Source organism: Notolepis coatsorum, assembly GCF_963971535.1.
Source record: "Notolepis coatsorum genome assembly, chromosome: 14".
Taxonomy (NCBI): domain Eukaryota; kingdom Metazoa; phylum Chordata; class Actinopteri; order Aulopiformes; family Paralepididae; genus Notolepis; species Notolepis coatsorum.
In genome coordinates this window covers 36,070,703-36,091,458 of record NC_140178.1, presented here as the reverse complement: position 1 = coordinate 36,091,458, position 20,756 = coordinate 36,070,703, and the positions used below count along the sequence as shown (strand labels likewise).

Genomic DNA, 20,756 nt, shown 5'->3' with positions numbered 1-20,756 from the left:
TTACGGGCCCTGGGGTGTGGACTACACTACATCGTCCCTCCTCTAAGGTGTTTACAATCCTCAAACCCCTATCACAGTGAAGAGGGCGTGGACAAGGTGCACAAAAAGGTTACAACGTCAACTCCTCGAGAGACACACCAGATGCGTAGGATAATCCTACTAGGATTCTAAAATATTCCTCCACCCTAAAGAGCTCCTCGCTCCGGCGGTTTCTCCATGCGCATTCACACGCCACTCCGAATCTCTCGTTTCACCTGATTCCAAATGGTTAGCATTGCAAGTGAGGGAACAGATGTTTTCACACGGCTTGTGTAAGGATGTCGTCGCCGGTGTGACAGCTGCACAGAAGACCTAGCTTATTGGCTGGTCCTCGCTCAGCTCCGGCCCGTCCCAGACGCTACATTTCCGTTTTATGGCTGATCCCGGTTCATTCTTCTTATAGGCTTGTTTGAGACATTCCACTTTCCCTGTGTCGCATCCCCAGAGCGTCTTGGCTGCTGCGATGGTCGTAGTCAATTATCAGCCTGCCAAAAACTCCACATCCCCCTCTCTCCATCCATACACACTCATACTGACTGAGACTTCTGGAATGAAATCACATGCGTTCATAAGCATGTGGAAAACATATTAGAATAATTTTTATTCAACGTTTCTCCTCCCCCCCCCTGGTACTTTTGAACTAAGATGCCTTTGAGATGAACTCAGTCAGGGGGTGGTGGGTGTTCCATGTCTCGGGATGCAGCTGAGGGCCTCTGTTGGCTAAGTACAAAGCCACCCCTTCCTACCCTGGCCTGCTGCCTGATCGTTTTTCCAGCGTTGTGAAGACGTTACAATGTATGTCATCTTGAAATGCTACTCCGGATAAGATGGACATTCTTATGCAAGAGCACCTCTTAACTCTTTTAAGATGCACAAGAAAACACCTGTGTCTGAAAGCAGAAAATACATTACTATTCACTTTACTGCTGTAGATTATAGATTTGATAGATTGATTAAGAATAGAGCATCTTAATTACAGTAGCGCATAATGGATAATGTGGAAACAGGCTTTGTATTTCCATTAGCTAGCCTTCTGTCTGACTTGGCATGTGTAGCTCACAGGCCAACACAATCAAGATTGGAAAATCACTTATTTCTGGTTTCTCACAGGTCAGTCCAAACACCAAACACACTCATTTTACATTCATCAACATACAGATGTTCGATAGTCACTGCAGAAACGGTCTCAAACAGTGTTTGGTTAGTCCAAACAGCAGCATCCCTTGCGTAAGAAACTACTGTTAATATAACACTCATCTGCAGATGCAAATTCTGCCTTTCTGCAGCAGAGACTGTCACACTGTCACAGCCAGCTCTCCTTCACACTACCAGTGACTGATAGTAAGCTATAGTATTCTGAGTCAAATAAATAAATAATGGAGAGGAATCTGTCTGAGGGTTATTGCCACACCCAGAGCCGTTCCTCAGCCTGTCCACTTTGAAAACACAAACACACCCTTCCCTAAAAGAAAACAACCACTTCTGGCTGCGGTGGCTGGCTGTTCCTTTAGCGATCACTTAGAACTATTGCAACGCAGCGACGACATGACCACAACATTGCAGAGATGCTAAGGGAGTGCTCGGCTGGGGCGTGTCATTGTACAGTACTAGGATTCGTGTTTTGGATGAGCAGAGGGGGGGGGGGGGGCATGTGTGTATACGTATCATTCACGACCTCTTCGACAGTCATTCAGGAGTCAATCGTGGCGTGGGGGGGGGGGGGCGTGTCCTTCCAGTCTCGTTAAGGTGCCAACAGCAGCCAAACCACTGAGCCCCCCCCCATCCCTCCCCACGACCAAAATTGGCATCATCAGGGTCAGGTGGTCCAACCACAAGACGACGCACATTAAACCTAATCTCTCTGGGAATGCTACAGAAAAATGGTTTTCCTCACATCCACGACCCTTTGCCTGCTAAAGACATCTGCTGTTACAGTTCAGGTGCCGCCGGTGATTTTCTAGGAGGCATCTCCTACAGGTTGTTGATTTGTACTCTAGTTCCCCTCGCTTTCTCCTTCTTAGTGTCGTTTTTTTCCAACTTGCAAAACAAATCCTTCTCGTCTCCACTTTGTCCTTTGAACCCTTTGAATTGATGCTGCTTCTGTGCTCCTCTGGGTTTACTGCGTGGCGCCATGTTGTCCACATGGTCTCTAGAGCTCGTAACGCTTCAGTGTGTAATGTTACCATATGCCTTACATGTTTTCCAGGACTAATAAAAAAGCATAACAAAAATTTGTAAGAAAATTGATTTTCTTTTATTTTCCGCAGCCTGTTCATACATCCGACATCTCAGACTGAACTCTTGAATAGAGCAGAATATAATCTATGGTATAATTATCGACTAGTGGGTTTCTTGATGAGAATAAAAAGAAATGGCTGTCTCATCTCACATGCACACACTCTTCTCAGAGCAGTAGAACATTTCTTCAATCACCATCATCAACCGGAAATTGTATCAAAAGCAGGACGTTGACAAAACAAGACAGGAAAATATAAAAGTGTAAAATACAAACTATATAAAATGCACTGTTCTATTCTAATCATTGAAGAAACGCCAGAATGTCCACGGATGCAGTTGACTACTATATGAAGGCTGTGGTGGTTGATCAGACAGTATGTTAGCCTTAGCTAGTTTAGTTGGTTAGCCTTAGCTTATAGTAAGGTATGGATGGAACATTACCATGCTACTTGTCATCATACAAGACATCGGAACTCAACACAGTGCAAGTTGTCTTTAAATGAGACAAGGTAAGAAGACAGAAGCTGCATTGACAACATTCAAGCTATGAGACAAAAAAGACATTCTGCAGCTATCATCTGTAAGATTGACATATTTCCATTTATACATAATAGCAATTAGCCATGAACCTATTCAAACAGGGAGCGAGGTGAACATCCTTCCCGCTTGCAGACTCTTACAACCACAGTGCAAATGACATCACTATATATACATATTATTAAAAAGGATATAAAACTAAGTTTAGTTTCAGATTTGAAACTTATTTGGTGCCTCTTCAATCCCATGAAAGGTCAGGACCTCAGACAGGCGAGTCAAATAGTTGGAATCTGGGTAGCCGTTCCTGAGAGACAAAAAGAACAGTCATTATCTCATTTGCATAATTGAACCCTTGCACTGAAGAACCATATGACTCAGTGTTGACAGCCCATGTATTTGCAGTTGTGAAGGCAGTCCAACTCACTTGGGGTGTGAACGTGATACATCACAAGAAAGTACTTGAGCGCTACTGTCTTTAACTATGAATGAACACAACACTCTTACATAACATTCTGAAAACGTTGTTGCTCTGAAAATGGGGTTATATGGTTCTTCGTCTGAGGTACTCATTACTGTTGCTTTGATTCCTCAATAAAGGTATTTCTTTATTGATCCCCTTGGGGAAATTCAGGTGTCATAGCAGCATGGGGGAGGGGAGATAGATAGATTAGATAGATAGATAGATAGATAGATAGATAGATAGATAGATAGATAGATAGATAGATAGATAGATAGATAGATAGATAGATAGATAGATAGATAGATAGATAGATAGATAGATAGATAGATAGATAGATAGATAGATATGGGCAGGGTAATAGTAGAAAGACATAAACAACAGGCAATACAATTAGATCTGAATGAAAAATAAACAGTATATACAAGGTGCAGTATACACAAGGTACACTAACTGGCATGATTCCATTAGAAAGCACTAGATGAGAGCGAGTCACTTACCCAGACCTGCCTCCCTGTAGGCTGGTCTTGTGGGGGATGACGTCCCATCTGACCTTGGCCCCGGACTCTTTGCTGGTCACAGTGAAGGTGAGTCCCTGCCTGAAGGCTTTCTCCAGCCTGGGCAGCAGCTTCCGTGTCCTCTCACAGAGAGGAAGGTAAGCCTCAAACACTCCTCCTCGAAATGGACACCCAGGAGAAAGGTGACCCTCCTGTTAGGACAGAAAGTAAAGGGGAAATAAATCACTGTCTTTAACATGACTGGTTCCGTGACTATTTGTATGGGAGGCGTCAGTGTGTGAAAGCAGGTGAAAACGGGTGATGCCCAGTCTTTTTGCAGATAACAAAGGGTGTAGTGCAAGGTTACATTTTGGGCCCAGTCCCCTTCACTATTTATGTTATGTAAATGATATAGTCTCTACTAGGGATGAGCTCGAAATCCGAATATGATTTCGGGAAAGCAGATAATGAGATGGACTACTAGAATGAGATGGATAACGTAAGGTTATCCTATAACCCTAGTTATATGAGTACTGGCTGAGTATGGAAGCAAATGAGTGACAGAAGTATTTGAATTTGATCAGACACCGAATTTATAGCATTGAAAATAATTACTTTGAAAACATGTATCTGAATTTTTTTCAGACACCGAATTTATAGCATTGAAAATAATTACTTTGAAAACATGTACCTGAATTTTTTCAGACACCGAATTTATAGCATTGAAATCATGTATCTGAATTTTTTGCTCCGAATTTACCTATGTGAAATAAAAATTCAGTGTTTAAAATTCAATGTAAAAAATTCGAATGCATAATAAAATTCAATGTAAAAAAATTCGATGCTAATTGCGGTGTATAAAATTCAATGTAAAGAATTCGATGCATAATTGCAGTGTATAGAATTCAATGTAAAAAATTCGATGCAGGGTGCTCCAGTAGCACACCATGTACCGCGCTGCGTCGCGGAATACCGTGCTGCGTCACGGATCTGGTTGACTCCGAGTTCGATTCCCGGACCCGCCGTCATTTGCCGAATGTCTTCCCCTGCTCTCTCTCCCGTTTCACCCTACATCTGTCGGTCATGCTTGACCAGAAAAGCGATAAACGCTAAAAAATAAAGTTACAAAAAAAAATAAAAAAATAAATCAATGCATAATTGCGGTGTATAGAATTCGATGTAAAAAACCATCATCCGGGCTACCCAGACAGGATAAGCAATCGAGCCTGGATGCAATCGAACTGACTTCTGGCCTATCACTGCACAGCTTTGTCAGTCATGTGATCACACCAACCCAGGAGAAAGATGGCGGTATATATACATACGGTGGGGAGAGAATATATACATACGGTGGGGAGGAGACTGTACATTAGGAGGGGGTGGGTGGGTGGGAGAGAAATATACATACGGTGGGGAGAGAATATATACATACGGTGGGGAGGAGACTGTACATTAGGAGGGGGTGGGTGAGTGGGAGAGAAATATACATATGGTGGGGAGAGAATATATACATACGGTGGGGAGGAGACTGTACATTAGGAGGGGGTGGGAGAGAAATATATATATGGCGGGGAGAGAATATATACATTCTCTCCCCACCATATGTACAGTCTCCTCCCCACGTATGTATATATTCTCTCCCCACCATATGTATATTTCTCTCCCACCCACCCACCCCCTCCTAATGTACAGTCTCCTCCCCACCGTATGTATATATTCTCTCCCCACCATATGTATATTTCTCTCCCACCCACCCACCCCCTCCTAATGTACAGTCTCCTCCCCACCGTATGTATATTCTCTCCCCACCGTATGTATATTTCTCTCCCACCCACCCACCCCCTCCTAATGTACAGTCTCCTCCCCACCGTATGTATATATTCTCTCCCCACCATATGTATATTTCTCTCCCACCCACCCACCCCCTCCTAATGTACAGTCTCCTCCCCACCGTATGTATATATTCTCTCCCCACCATATGTATATTTCTCTCCCACCCACCCCCTCCTAATGTACAGTCTCCTCCCCACCGTATGTATATATTCTCTCCCCACCATATGTATATTTCTCTCTCACCCACCCACCCCCTCCTAATGTACAGTCTCCTCCCCACCGTATGTATATATTCTCTGCCCACCATATATTTCTCTCCCACCCACCCACCCCCTCCTAATGTACAGTCTCCTCCCCACCGTATGTATATATTCTCTCCCCACCGTATGTATATTTCTCTCCCACCCACCCACCCCCTCCTAATGTACAGTCTCCTCCCCACCGTATATATATATATTCTCTCCCCGCCATATGTATATTTCTCTCCCACCCACCCCCTCCTAATGTACAGTCTCCTCCCCACCGTATGTATATATTCTCTCCCCACTATATGTATATTTCTCTCCCACCCACCCCTTCCTAATGTACAGTCTCCTCCCCACCGTATGTATATATTCTCTCCCCACCATATGTATACTATATTTCTCTCCCACCCCCTCCTAATGTACAGTCTCCTCCCCACCGTATGTATATATTCTCTCCCCACCATATGTATATTTCTCTCCCACCCACCCACCCCCTCCTAATGTACAGTCTCCTCCCCACCGTATGTATATATTCTCTCCCCACCATATGTATATTTCTCTCCCACCCACCCCCTCCTAATGTACAGTCTCCTCCCCACCGTATGTATATATTCTCTCCCCACCATATGTATATTTCTCTCCCACCCACCCCCTCCTAATGTACAGTCTCCTCCCCACCGTATGTATATATTCTCTCCCCACCATATGTATATTTCTCTCCCACCCACCCACCCCCTCCTAATGTACAGTCTCCTCCCCACCGTATGTATATATTCTCTCCCCACCGTATGTATATTTCTCTCCCACCCACCCACCCCGTCCTAATGTACAGTCTCCTCCCCACCGTATATATATATATTCTCTCCCCGCCATATGTATATTTCTCTCCCACCCACCCCCTCCTAATGTACAGTCTCCTCCCCACCGTATGTATATATTCTCTCCGCACCATATGTATACTATATTTCTCTCCCACCCCCTCCTAATGTACAGTCTCATCCCCACCGTATGTATATATTCTCTCCCCACCATATGTATATTTCTCTCCCACCCACCCACCCCCTCCTAATGTACAGTCTCCTCCCCACCGTATGTATATATTCTCTCCCCACCGTATGTATATTTCTCTCCCACCCACCCACCCCCTCCTAATGTACAGTCTCCTCCCCACCGTATGTATATATTCTCTGCCCACCATATATTTCTCTCCCACCCACCCACCCCCTCCTAATGTACAGTCTCCTCCCCACCGTATGTATATATATTCTCTCCCCGCCATATGTATATTTCTCTCCCACCCACCCCCTCCTAATGTACAGTCTCCTCCCCACCGTATGTATATATTCTCTCCCCACTATATGTATATTTCTCTCCCACCCACCCCTTCCTAATGTACAGTCTCCTCCCCACCGTATGTATATATTCTCTCCCCACCATATGTATACTATATTTCTCTCCCACCCCCTCCTAATGTACAGTCTCCTCCCCACCGTATGTATATATTCTCTTCCCACCATATGTATATTTCTCTCCCACCCACCCACCCCCTCCTAATGTATAGTCTCCTCCCCACCGTATGTATATATTCTCTCCCCACCATATGTATATTTCTCTCCCACCCACCCCCTCCTAATGTACAGTCTCCTCCCCACCGTATGTATATATTCTCTCCCCACCATATGTATATTTCTCTCCCACCCACCCACCCCCTCCTAATGTACAGTCTCCTCCCCACCGTATGTATATATTCTCTCCCCACCGTATATTTCTCTCCCACCCACCCACCCACCCCCTCCTAATGTACAGTCTCCTCTCCACCGTATGTATATATTCTCTCCCCACCATATGTATACTATATTTCTCTCCCACCCCCTCCTAATGTACAGTCTCCTCCCCACCGTATGTATATATTCTCTCCCCACCATATGTATATTTCTCTCCCACCCACCCACCCACCCCCTCCTAATGTACAGTCTCCTCCCCACCGTATGTATATATTCTCTCCCCACCGTATATATATATACCGCCATCTTTCTCCCGGGTTGGTGTGATCACATGACTGACAAAGCCGTGCAGTGATAGGCCAGAAGTCAGTTCGATTGCATCCAGGCTCGATTGCTTATCCTGTCTGGGTAGCCCGGATGATTGTTTTTTTACATAGAATTCTATACACCGCAATTATGCATCGAATTTTTGACATTGAATTTTATACACCGCAATTATGCGTCGAATTTTTTTACATTGAATTTTATTATACATTCGAATTTTTTACATTGAATTTTAAACACTGAATTTTTATTTCACATAGGTAAATTCGGAGCAAAAAAATGCAGATACATGATTTTCAAAGTAATTCTTTTCAATGCTATAAATTCGGTGTCTGAAAAAATTCATTTTCAAAGTAATTATTTTCTGAACCTTCTCGCCACAATCAGCCGATTGAACGCAGATAGGTCCAGTATAGGTCTGACACCTCCCGATTTCTTGGGCACCAGAAAATACCGGGAGTAAATGCCACACATCGCGTCCTCCCTTGGGACCACGACGATGGCCTGCTTCGCCAACAGAGATTGGATCTCGTCAGCCAGGGCTGTCACTGCTGCGGACCCTGACAAAAGGGTCTGTACCAAACCCAAAAACGGAGGGTGGGGTTGTGCAAACTGTAACACAAGCCCCATCCTCAGCGTTCTCTCCATCCACCTCGACATATGGCACTCCTGTAACCATACGTGATGATAATCCCAAAGCGCACCCGCAGCCAACTGGCGCTGGTCCGCCAGGAACCGTAGATAGGTGGCCCGGTCCCTCCCGCTGTGCGTTGCCAACCCTGGACTCGCCAACCGCGCGAGCAGGGTGTCTCGCGGAGCCGGGATATCGCACCCCGACTCTACCAACGAGGCAATCGCACCCAAGGGGGGACCCCGACAGAAAGGGCCGGTCTGATACAGGGAGAGCGGCCATCACCCCTGGTGACATAGGCTCCCCCGCTGAGCATCTTCCCGGCATAAACTGCTGAGGACAGCCTGCTCTGCAGCTGGACATGCTTGGTGTGTGGTCCCCACGCTGCCCGATAGGGTGAGTCCCTACACACCGTAGCCCTGTAGTGATATTACTACCACCCAAATTATGCATGCCTGACTGACCACCGCCGGTCTTCCGGTCGGGGGAGGCACTAACGTAATACCCGGCCTGGTGAGGGCGGGCTGGGGGAACCCACGCTGCGACCTCCTGGGCCTAGAGTTCCCCCTCTGACAATTTTTTTTAGATACAGGGAACCCTGCTCCGTCGACAGACACAACACCAGGCTCACCAAACACAGATGCAGGACGTGTGGTGTGGGAGACGCTTGACAGCACAGCATTCTCATACAGACCCAGGCCTAGCTAGCAATTGGGTGTCAGCCCCTGTCTCCATGAGAAGAACGCGGCCCGCAGCCAAAGGGGTCAAATCAGAGCCCTGTGTCCCGTAGTGTAGCGGGAGGGAGTAACCGGAGAGCGTGCTAGACACAGCTAGATGGCAAAGTTTTTTTTAGGGCGTGCGCATCTAATATAGCCGATCCCTCGGCCGCCGAGGCTGTCGGCATTGTGATCACCTGTTTTCTTTGTGCCCAGGGTATCTCAGGCGGGGGAAACATGGCCTCTGGCCGGGGGCCTCGCCGCAGCCACTGGTGCTCTCACCTCTGGCTGCGCGGTGTGGGGCGGTGTGGAACCCAGGTCAAATACCGCCCGCGTCTCCTCTCCTCCTCAAGGGGAGATTGCTCCAACCAAAGATGCCTGTGAACAAGCGTTGACAGCATCCTAGCCCTCCCTGCGGTTATAGCTTGCGGCTGGGTCAAAAGCTGAATAACCTCAAAAACATGTGCGATGTTTTTGACATCGGCTGGCCCTAAGGCCCCACCACCCGACACCATTTTGGACAGAAAAGCAGCCAATTGAGCAATGTTATTGGTTGCTGCTAAATTCTGTCCCGCGGCGGTATCAGCCCACTCAGCCACCTGCCGGGCCGACTCGCCCTCCGGCGTCGGCTTCCGGGTGGGATACCGTTCAACCATGCCAGGGCAAAGAACCGATGCTACCTGCTCCTCTAAGCCTCAGCTAAACCCCCAACATTAGACACCGATTGACCTTTAGCAATGAAATGGTTAAGAGGAGGGAAGAGTGGCGACAACCCCCGGCGGGGCACATGGGAACGGCGCCCCAAACATCTTAGCATTAGCATCAGCTGCGCGCTAGGATACCCAGCCCCCCGCGCCAATACATCGCCCGGTCGTCTCACGAGACAACAAGCAGTATCAAACATGCCAGTACCAACGCCTGTCAGCGTAGGTCCTACCTGAGCGCGACCTGGCTCGACTGCCAAACGCCGCGCGTAGCCCATCGGTCCGCTGTCAAGCGACGAGGAAAACACAGGATAGGACCGCCGTTCTGTCTGGACGTGCCGAGAAGGTTCCGGGGGCTGGCGTACTTCTGGCGAAAGCCCAACATTGCGTAATTTCTCCCTACGCTTCATAACAAAGTTCCACCTGGTTGAAGTGCATATGAGCTGCTTCCGCAGTTGGAAAAGAATGAGGAAGGGTGTAAGCGTGACCACTTCCTGCCTATTGTAGAGGCACGCAGGGGAGTGGCGTGGTCACATGCAGGTGGGTGCATGTGTTTGGTTTCCATGGGCACAATAGGTGCTGGAGATAATGATATCTCAGAAGGCAGAGCGAGACGCGATTGCCAGTATGAGATATAACTACCTGTAGGACTGCTGTCAAAACTACCTGTAGGACTGCTGTCAAAAATACCTGTAGGACTACCTGTAGGACTGCTGCCAAAACTACCTGTAGGACTGCTGTCAAAACTACCTGTAGGACTGCCGTCAAAACTACCTGTAGGAATGCCATAAAAACTACCTGTAGGACTGCTGTCAAAACGACCTGTAGGACTGCTGTCAAAACTGCATGTAGGACTGCTGCCAAAACTACATGTAGGACTGCTGCCAAAACTACCTGTAGGACTGCTGTCAAAACTACCTGTAGGACTGCTGTCAAAACTGCATGTAGGACTGCTGCCAAAACTACCTGTAGGACTGCCGTCAAAACTACCTGTAGGACTGCCGTCAAAACTACCTGTAGGACTGCCGTCAAAACTACATGTAGGACTGCTGTCAAAACTACCTGTAGGACTGCTGTCAAAACGACCTGTAGGACTGCTGTCAAAACTACCTGTGGGACTGCTGTCAAAACAACCTGTAGGAATGCCATCTAAACTACCTGTAGGACTGCCGTCTAAACTACCTGTAAGACTGCTGTCAAAACTACCTGTAGGACTGCCCTGTTTCTTAATTTGGACCCACGGAAATATCAGTAATCATATTTTTTAAGTTGTGGGTCAAATGAGAGAAAGAAAAAGGCAGGCATTTTCTTGAGTTTTCTCTCTATCTCAGCTGTTCCATGTCGAGCAAGGTCTCCCCTACATTTTCAAAAGCCTAGAGAAAGCTTGTCTTAAATCATCATCATGAGTTATGCATGTCTAATTAATTATATTTATTGCGTGCGTGCGTGTGCGCTCCTTTGGAGACCTATTTCAGAACCAACCCAAGACACACAGCGCGCTCCCCGCCTCTCCTCTGTTACTGCACCAACAGCAGCCTTTACTTACGGCAATTCCAGGGATATGATTTATAGATATAATTTATCTGTTCAAAAGTTGTCATGAGTTGTCATGGGTTGTCCTGGTATTACAAATGCAGTTACTACTGGTAAACGGAGATTGTTCTCCAGACATACACCATTCCAAATATTTCCTAAATATTGCCTATTTATCATTCTTATGTATGAATAATTTGTTAGATGACAGACTTTAGAAACAAAATCTTGAACATGGGCCAATTTATATTTGTAGACAAGATGTGAGCATTTTTTTTTTTTTTTTTTTTTTAAGATTTACTTTTTGGCGTTTTATCGCTTTATTACTACTGGGCAGTCCAGTAGGGAGAGACAGATGAGGAATGGGAGACAGAGTGGGGGGAAGACATTCGGCAAATAACGACGGGTTCGGGAGTCGAACCCGGGTCGGCCGTGTCGCGGCTGAGCGCGCTATGTGGTTCGCCACTGGGGTGCCGATGTGAGCATTTTTTTAAGATTTGTTTCCGACGGTCATTAGTATCATGCTTAAACTTTTTCTGCTCTATAAGGCTGATTTTGTTTTGAGAACATCACACAAATATTAGATTAAACATTATTGTCAGAGAACAACTAAATCTTACGGGCAGCCAATTAGTCTACAGGCTGCGTAAAAAGAACACACTTGATTTAGTAGAGGAGGGAAGGTGGGGTGTGTCGCCTGCTGTTCTACTCTTAACAGAAATGGTGCTAAATTGCACTAAAAGTGGTTATTTGGCCCGTAAAAAGGTTAATGTATACTATTACCATTATGTAATACTGTTGTAAATATTTATTTCAGTTTCCGATTGTTCAATGTCCCCCAGTTAAAGGGGGGGCTCAACTCCAGACAGTTCATAAAGCTTACGTTTAGTTAAAAACAAGAATAAAGAGAGAGAGAGCACAAGTACAGATGACAAGTATGAGGAGGTATATATATTCATAATTAATGATATGTCAATATTAAATCGATTTGATGTATGGTGGGAATTTCATCAAGCATTCGGCTTGATGAACAATTTTCTTTTAAATACCACATAGCCAATCTCCATAGCAAGCTGAGACAAATTATTGGATTATTTTACAGAAACAAATCAAGCTTCCCTATGATTTGCAGAAAGAGGATTGTTGAAGCAGTCTTTATGTCAGTTTTGGATTATGGTGATGTAATTTATAGAAACTATTTTACCACTGCTCTTTTAAATAATTCTGCTCTTAGATTCATGCTGATAGTTAAGGCACTCATCATTACATCCTGTATGATAAGGTGGGTTGGTCTTCTCTATCAGAAAGATGAAATAGGCATTGGTATCTGTTTATCTTTAAGGCCATTTATGGAAGATTGCCACCATATATATCACAATGTTGCTGATTGGAATTATGGACCTTATATGACCCGCTCAAATAATTGGCTTACACTTAAGGTACCATGAGTTCAGTCTGAACTTGGTAAGTATGCCTTTTGTTTTGATGCACCATATTCCTGGAATGATCTTTAACGTAATACTTAAAATCAATACTCTATCTTATGGACAATTTAAGAACATGATCACAAACCTCCCAACCTCAGTATGTAAGTATTTAATTGAATTCGATTTCTTTGTTTTTTCTCTTTCCACCTGTGTTTTTTCCTATTCATGCAAATGTTGACGATTATTGTTCAACGTTATATTTTTTATGATAATTGTGTCAAACTGTAATGTAAATGACAATGTTAAATATTAAATATGAATATAGTCCAACGGTGAGGAAGATAGAAGTAAGCCCCTCACCCCTTGGATGCCATCAGGAATGGAGTAGGTGATCTTCACAGTGGAGTCTCTGCTGTGACCCTGCAGGCTGAAAGGCAGCTCTGAGTAGCTCATGTCGCCCTGGAAACCTCGGGCCAATCCATCCGTCTTCGGACAAACCCTACAGTGGACATGTACTACGACTAGGCACTCGGTGCACAGGGTCACCCCGCACTCCATCCTCGTCACTGAGTACCCGGTCTTCCCGCACACACAGATGCCCCCTAACCCAGGACCCCGAAAGGCACAAGCCCTCCCTGGGTTCCACTGGTTCCCTGTTCCTCCTTGTTGTTCATTGTCCTTCTGTTGCAGTTTGGAATGTAGGTTGCTCTCCTTCAGAAATGTGGCTGTGTCTTCACCGGTGTGTGTTGATGTCGACCCGCTACCGTTTACAGGTCTCACACTTATTTGATTTTCTTTCGCAGCACGGCTGATAAATGTGTCCGTCTTGTTCCCGTCCGCCTCAATTATCCCTCCCCTTCCTAATCTCTCCTTCATGACGGGGTTTATCCGAGCTACATGTTGGCTAAGAGCTCTGTTCCCGAGTTCTGCGTCTGTATTTCTCTGTCTTTTAGTTGAATCACCTCTTTGGATGGATTTCTGCTCCTGGCAGCCACCAGTTCCATCCTCTCCTCCACTTCGGTTGTCCAGCTTCTGCCGAGGGTCGTCCATATGGTACGGAGAAGTATTTAGGTCCCTGTTCTCCCACAGAGAGATGGAGAAATCTTCCTGTCCAGGCATCCGCCTTGATGTTCCAGAGAAGACCTCTCTGAGGACAGAGCCGACCTGAGAACACAACTGTTTGGGGCCAATGAGAAGTATACTCTCCTTAGATATCTGGATGGAGACTTTCTTGAAGCGTCTCCGCACCTCAGCACAGCAGATCTCTAACGTTTCATCCACTGGGTCGACCACACCCAATTCTGACAAACGCAGCTCCTGTAAACAGAAGTCTGTGGCAACCTTGGCAACAAGCCTCTGTAAATCGACCTGACAGGAATTCACTCTGGATGAGTCAACCCCCCTTAAGATGATAGTCACATTGTGGCTAGCTTCCGAGTAGCTCTCTTTCATTTGCAGGTCAGTGGTCAGGTCTTTCAGACGGGTGGCATACGCCTCTTTGATGTACTGCCACATTTCTATATCAACAGTTATCTCTGCACTCAAGACTTCCCCCTTGTCCCTACCCGTTCGATTACTGAAGCTACTTGACCTGCCCCGGACTTGGGTTGTGGCCTTCCAAGAATCCTCTTGATCCTCACTCTGTCCAATCAGCTGGGCCTTAGGCCTGGATGTCCCTGAGAAACTGCTGGCTCGCCTTAAGTTGGTCCCAGACCCAGCGGGTGGGAGTGTATTTCCCACTGACAGAGTGGCTGTGCTGAAGGGAGCTGTGGTGAACTTCTGCCCGGTGTTCACTGATGTTGGGCTCAGAGAGGGGGTACTCTGCATGGAGGTGGATGACAAGAGAGGGGCTCCACTCTTAAACAAGATGTCCCCACCAGTGTTTTGTTTCCCTGCTCTGGAGAGACCTCCACTGATCAACCCTACTCTCTCTGAGCCTACCAGAACGTCATGGCCCAACATGGGCCCAAGGCCTGTTTGTGTACTGGGAGAAGGTCGGCCTGCAGTAGCAGAGTCTCCTGGTCGATTCCCTAACACACCCAACCCTGAGTCCTTAAACCGAGCTGCTAATTTATACCGTCTGGCTCCCTCTGTTCTCCTCTCGTCCTCGTCCAACCCCAGCACCTTATCTACCCTGCGCTCCAGGGATCCTGCTCTGGTGGAGAGCGTAGGCGTGGGCCTCTCTTCTTCAGCTGATTTTGTTGAATCAGAAGCAAATGAGGGAAATCTCAAAAGGCTTGCCACATCATCGATCAGATCCCCTGCTATTCCATGGTCCAGGAGAAGAAACTGTTTGGCCTCCGACACGTCACTACTGCTCCCAATGATGTAGACATCTCTGTCATCTTCACTCAGGAGGAGCTTGGGGAGTCTGACACCCAAAATCTCCATGGCCCTCTGCAGGTCACCCCTGGGGGAGAGGATACTCTTGGGTAGCTGAGCTCGGCGAATCTTGGCCTCATTCTCCTGGTAAAGCCTACTAAGTTCACCACTTGCCAATCGCAGGCACTCCAGCTTACAGTCAACATTCCCCACCACTGTTGCATTCTGCAGAAACAGAGTGGTCACCCCCTCACTTGTCACATCCACAACATCGACACCATACTGACCGAGGATGTGTTGGTACTCCTCCCCGCGGTGCTTCTGCAGATACTGGAACAAGTCAGCATCCATGATCAGTGAAAAGTCTTCCTCTACCATGGTAGGATCCCCAGGCAGTTGCATAGCTACAGCCCCATCCTCCGCCTGTCCTGTGTCTTCCCAGCTGTGACCTCCCGATGTCAGATCTTCTTGTGGGCTTGAACTTTGACCCCCAGAACTTTGAACCCTGCCTATGTGATTCTGCTCTGTATGTTCTCTGTTCTCACCATGTCTCCTGCCGTGACCTCCTGACTGGTGACGAGCATGTGAACTCCGCTCTACAGGACTGGCATTGGGGCCACTGGTGGTGGGGTGAGAGGTCTCTGTATGTCCTCTAGGTCCTGGGCCTCCAGGAAGACCAAGCAGCTGGGCTACTGCAGCCTGGACCTGGGAGTAGGGGCCCCGGAGTGTGCACAGCTCTTCTGGTGTGTTGTAGTTGATCTGGACATCAGGGTAGCTCTTGTGAAGGCTTGTCATGGCTGTCTGTCCCAGAGGGAGCTGGCTGTAGTCAACTGTCACTGACATGTTCAAGATGACCTTGATGAAGGAAGATGATAAATGTTATGATTATGTATATATATTTTCTATTTTCTCATCCACCTCCATGCATGCATATATATATATATATATATATATATATATATATATATATATATATATATATATGCATGCATGGAGGTGGATGAGAAAATATAATTAAAAACATAATATATATATTTTTTTTTTACAATATAATAATCTATCAAAATATACCTTATCTGGCTCCAGGCTCTTGTGATGCTCACTTAAGGTTAGTTGATACTTCTTCCCATCCAGTCTCAAAATGTGTTGACTGTGTTGAATGACTCTCTGTGCCACTGTGTGAGTGAGGTCACCAGGGGGAAATCAATTTGTATCTGAGAAGCATTCTGACTAAGCACTTTTACCACTGGCCACCCCATCGAGATGGATGCCAACACTCCAGCTCAGTATGAATCAATGGTGACAGGCAAATAAAGCACAACACATCACGCTTAAAGGCACTTCTAGTAAGATTCCAACATCAATACACCATTGTAAATTCACTGTTCATACGGCAGTATTACTGCAGAATCATGATGAGACCAATGAGCATGAAAAACAATGGAGGAAACCGCAACGGGTCCTTTGGAAGCCTCGACTTCGTCTTGGTATTGTGTGCCACCGTCCACGTCAGATCCACAGGAGTTCTGCCGAACGGCATTATGGCACTAAACTAAAGGTAGCCTTTCCAAACAAAACTCGCTTTATCAATAAAACACATGGAATGTTTTTGCAATGCACTTTAAAACTCAATACTTTAGCATCCACTGGTCAGTTTAAATCTATAATAGCCAACCATTTCATCTCAGTCTGTCGTAGTTTTAATTAATTAAAATTGTTGAATTGATTGCATTTATTATGTGCTGTACTTCCCGACGTCGTTGTAAATGAGAGCTTGCTCCCAATGATCTTTCGAGATTAAATAAAGATTGAATTGAACATTCAGTTAGAATGGGGGAGGCAGAATCTCCTTTCCAACAGAAAGCAACGGCATTTATGGGAAGAGTGGTCTTATCGTGACAATTAGGCTTTTTTTTTGGTCAATGGTCTCATTTGTTTCCTGTAATTATACCAAGGTATCACAACTAATATGTCAATGTATGATATAATATGTTATTATTGTTATTATTCTCCCTTTTAATACTTTGCAAACAAATGAACAATAACCATTTTGTACAGTGAAAATAACATTCATTCTGGATCCGTCATAGCCTTACAAATGAATGTATATTATTATGGTACAAAAAGTCTAAATAACATTCAAGTGTCTTGATAGCTTGATATGTTCTCTCACCACCAATGTGTCTTGTATAAAATTAATGAATTAAGTATCCTCACAAATTCCCCACTCCGTATTACACTGTTTTTATCCCCCATACTTTATATGCGCAGACACACACACACACCCTCTGACCACACTGACCTCGAGCATCCTCAAAGGTGATGAGGGCAGACCCAGGCGTTGCCTTGACGATGGTGACAGAGGCTATTTCCCCGCCCCCGTTACTGTGCCTCAGGAAGTGGATGTGTAACTTGTCTGTCAGCCTGTCGTCTTCAATAGCAGTGGGCAGGCCACTCACCCTCACTGTCTGACTCTGTTCTGACATCTGGTGGGACAAACAGGACCATCACTGCCAGTGATTTTTTCATGACTTTTTCACTGATGGCCAACACAGAAATATTTGGACTGCTGATGGTTATGTGAAAGGGAACTCCAGCACCACAATGACCAGTATTGTACTTGTATTAACCAGGTCACAGTGACCCTCACATGCAGTTACACAGGACTTCTCGACCAATTGGGGAGTGTTGTGTGTTATGATGCCCATATTTGATAACATAACACCCTCTGCTGGAGGTTGCTAAGACACTGCATCAACACCCTCAATCTGGCCTATATTACCAGGCTCATCTGTATTGACAGAATTTAGGCTAGGTTCACACTGCATGCAGAAGAATAAAAAAAATGGCTCATATGTGACTCAGATCTGTTTTTTTTTCATGACAGTGTGAACAGCACAAATCACATAGAATCTGATCTTTTCTATTCAGATTTGGGCCACTTTCATATGTGGTCCTGAATCAGATGCAGGTCTGATTTTTTGCAATGCGATTGCGACCTCAGTCTGAACATTCTGTCATATCAGAATTCATGCGACTTTTACATCACTCTAGATTGACATTCATCACAATTCTGTAGTGGGAGTCACTCAGTGAATATAAACATGGAAGGCCGCTGTGATGGAGGTGGTCAGTGGAGGGACAGTGAGGTGTTTACCTTATAAGTGTTAGGGCCCGGGGTAATACTTCTGTACAAGCAGAAAGAGGGGACATATCATAACCGGTCTGTGTTTGAAGGCATTTTTGAAAGAAGGAAATGGCTCTCCCATTATCTGCTCACAAATTAGTTGACATCCACTACAACTTGTAAATTAAAACATAAACTGTGACTTCAGTGTCCTCCATGTTTATGTCCATCTTCATTATTGTTCATTTCCGCACACGGGTCAGTTCAAGAGTGTGGCCAGTTCATACTGGAATCTGATATTGGCCACTTTAAAAAAAATAATGTGAACAGTCAAACTAAAAAAATCTGATCTGAGCAATAAATCAGAATTGAGCACCAATGCAATGCAGTGTCAACGTAGCCGAAGTGTGAACTTACAATTCATTAAAGTCTTGTGGTTGCCATGGTAACCAATGACTCTGTGGCAGAGTGGGAGGAAAATGCATTGTTCTATCACAAAATTGTCCTTTCTAACCAAATTAACCATCCTGTGTTGTTTTCTGTGACACAATTTACCAGTGTCTTCAAATATGATAGAAAGAAAATGATATGTATGAGAGACTAGACTACCCATTGAAAGAGATAGGGGTCGGGTTTTGTTATTCCTCGTCATCAAGAGTGAGGCAGAGTGAACCAACTTGTCTTTAGACAGACTTTGATCATATAATTACTTGGGCTGTTCAAATTACAGTTAGCAAACTGGAGTCAAATGCCAGATGAACTTAATATTCATACATTTAGTCATTTCGTAGACAAACTCATCTCTAATCATCAGTATTAATTTTGAATACTTGAGTATTCTGGTATTCTTTCAAACCAATACCAAATGGTGAGATTATGAAAGTTTTTTCTCAAAATTGAAAAGAGTTAGTATATTTAATAGATACAATATGGGCTCCATTTACTGTAACCATAATAATAAGAACTACCTACCTCATACTATAGTCTACCCATATAACTCTGTATGATAGCATGTACAATAGTGCTGTATATGCAGTATATATTCCATATTGGTCTGAATATACAGGCATAATCCTTCTATACCTACTTACACCTTCATATAACCCATATAACTCTGTATGATAGCATGTACAATAATGCAGTATACCGTATAATATAATATCTATCACCATAAATTATATCTATCCACATCTGTCTATACATACCTGCATGATTGATTGATTGAAATTTGTATTAACAGATGCAGAATGGGTACAATACAGTACGGCTCAATACACACAATTGTTAAGGGGATGCAGACCAGAGAAAGACTTACGTCTTGTTTACATCAGGGTCCCCATTTTCCATTTACAGCAGTCTCCCGTAGCTTCTCTTTGAGAGTGGTTTTGAAGGTGGGTAGTGATTCGCATTCCTTTACAGCTGTGGGTAGGGCGTTCCACATTGATGTGGCATAATTGCGAAAAGTGTTTAGTCCCTTGTTTGAGCCGAATCTGGGTTTAACATGATTTGTGGAGCTCCCTCTGGTGTTGTGGTCGTGGTATTCACTGATCTTTGGTATTGGTTGGTGTGTATTGAGCTGTACTGTATTGTACCCATTCTGCAATCTGCAATTCTACAATTTTCAATAAATCAAACAAATCTACTTGCAAAAACTCCCCTACCCCATCCACAAGAGAGAATTACGAGTTACCACATGTTACTGACGCGGACTAGAAGATGTTTCCAGGTGTAGACTACCCTAATCCAAATCGCTTCAGCGTGTCAACATGCACGACAGAGGTTGACGTTGGCCGTAGTCGTGGGGCAGTTGACTCGATTGAGCATATCTGTATGCGATTGAGGGCTAAGGTTAACACAAGTGAAACTTAAAGGAAGTGCAAAAATCAGGAAGATCCAATACAATCTGACTACAACCTAATCTACTAGAATGCTGCATCTTTATCTACACCATCTCAGCGATATCGTCCACTAGGTTGCATTACGTTTACCTTACCTTACAAACTCATATCATTGTCTTTTGTATCAAACCCTCGTAGCTCGTACGTTACTTGAGCAAAAACACGGATGAAAAGTGAAACTATAACACTGTGACGATGTACTGGTCATGTTCGCGCGAGGAAGAAACGGAAATACGAGGTGTTTTCCTATTTCCGTTTGAAACCAAAATCGAAAAAACGGGGGGAAACAGCAATACGGAGCTGTTTTTCGTATTTTGGTGTCAGAATATTTTTTTTAAAGGAGTAAATAATGGGCCGATTTTGGTTTTTGACAATTCTTTGTTTCGTTATTCCTTTTTGATATGAAGAATGGAGAACGGAACCACGTGACAAGTACATTTTTCAATGTAAAAGCCATGCACGATCTAACGTTAACGAATATGTATAACGTTATGAATAAATACA

General features: G+C 44.9%; 1 protein-coding gene across 6 annotated transcripts; it reads right to left on the bottom strand.

Moving 5' to 3' along the window:
- Positions 1 to 2,307: 2,307 nt before the first annotated feature.
- On the bottom strand, positions 2,308 to 20,452 carry LOC311240115 (uncharacterized protein). 6 transcript variants are annotated; one of them, XM_084328640.1, is made up of 8 exons: positions 20,348 to 20,452; positions 20,045 to 20,180; positions 18,772 to 18,812; positions 17,530 to 17,713; positions 16,299 to 16,402; positions 13,266 to 16,082; positions 3,772 to 3,980; positions 2,308 to 3,118 (listed from the first exon to the last, which is right to left on the bottom strand). In XM_084328640.1, the coding sequence occupies exons 4-8, from the start codon at positions 17,711 to 17,713 to the stop codon at positions 3,025 to 3,027; spliced, it is 3,408 nt and encodes a 1,135-aa protein (XP_084184766.1). In that variant the 5' UTR covers positions 18,772 to 18,812; positions 20,045 to 20,180; positions 20,348 to 20,452; the 3' UTR covers positions 2,308 to 3,024. The 6 variants fall into 6 exon arrangements, with proteins under 6 accessions (XP_084184766.1, XP_084184765.1, XP_084184769.1 ...); XM_084328639.1 differs by lacking the exon at positions 18,772 to 18,812; XM_084328643.1 differs by lacking the exon at positions 20,045 to 20,180 and having other exon boundaries at positions 20,348 to 20,448.
- Between the last annotated feature and the right edge of the window lie 304 nt (positions 20,453 to 20,756).

What these genes read in the sequence shown, in the direction of transcription:
- LOC311240115 (XM_084328640.1), bottom strand. Translation starts at nt 17,713, where the DNA reads ATGTCAGAACAGAGTCAGACAGTGAGGGTGAGTGGCCTGCCCACTGCT. An exon ending in CACCTTTGAGGATGCTCGAG is followed by an intron (nt 16,403 to 17,529) that starts GTCAGTGTGGTC and finishes TCACTCACACAG; the next exon opens with TGGCACAGAGAGTCATTCAA. An exon ending in AGAGCCTGGAGCCAGATAAG is followed by an intron (nt 16,083 to 16,298) that starts GTATATTTTGAT and finishes TCCTTCATCAAG; the next exon opens with GTCATCTTGAACATGTCAGT.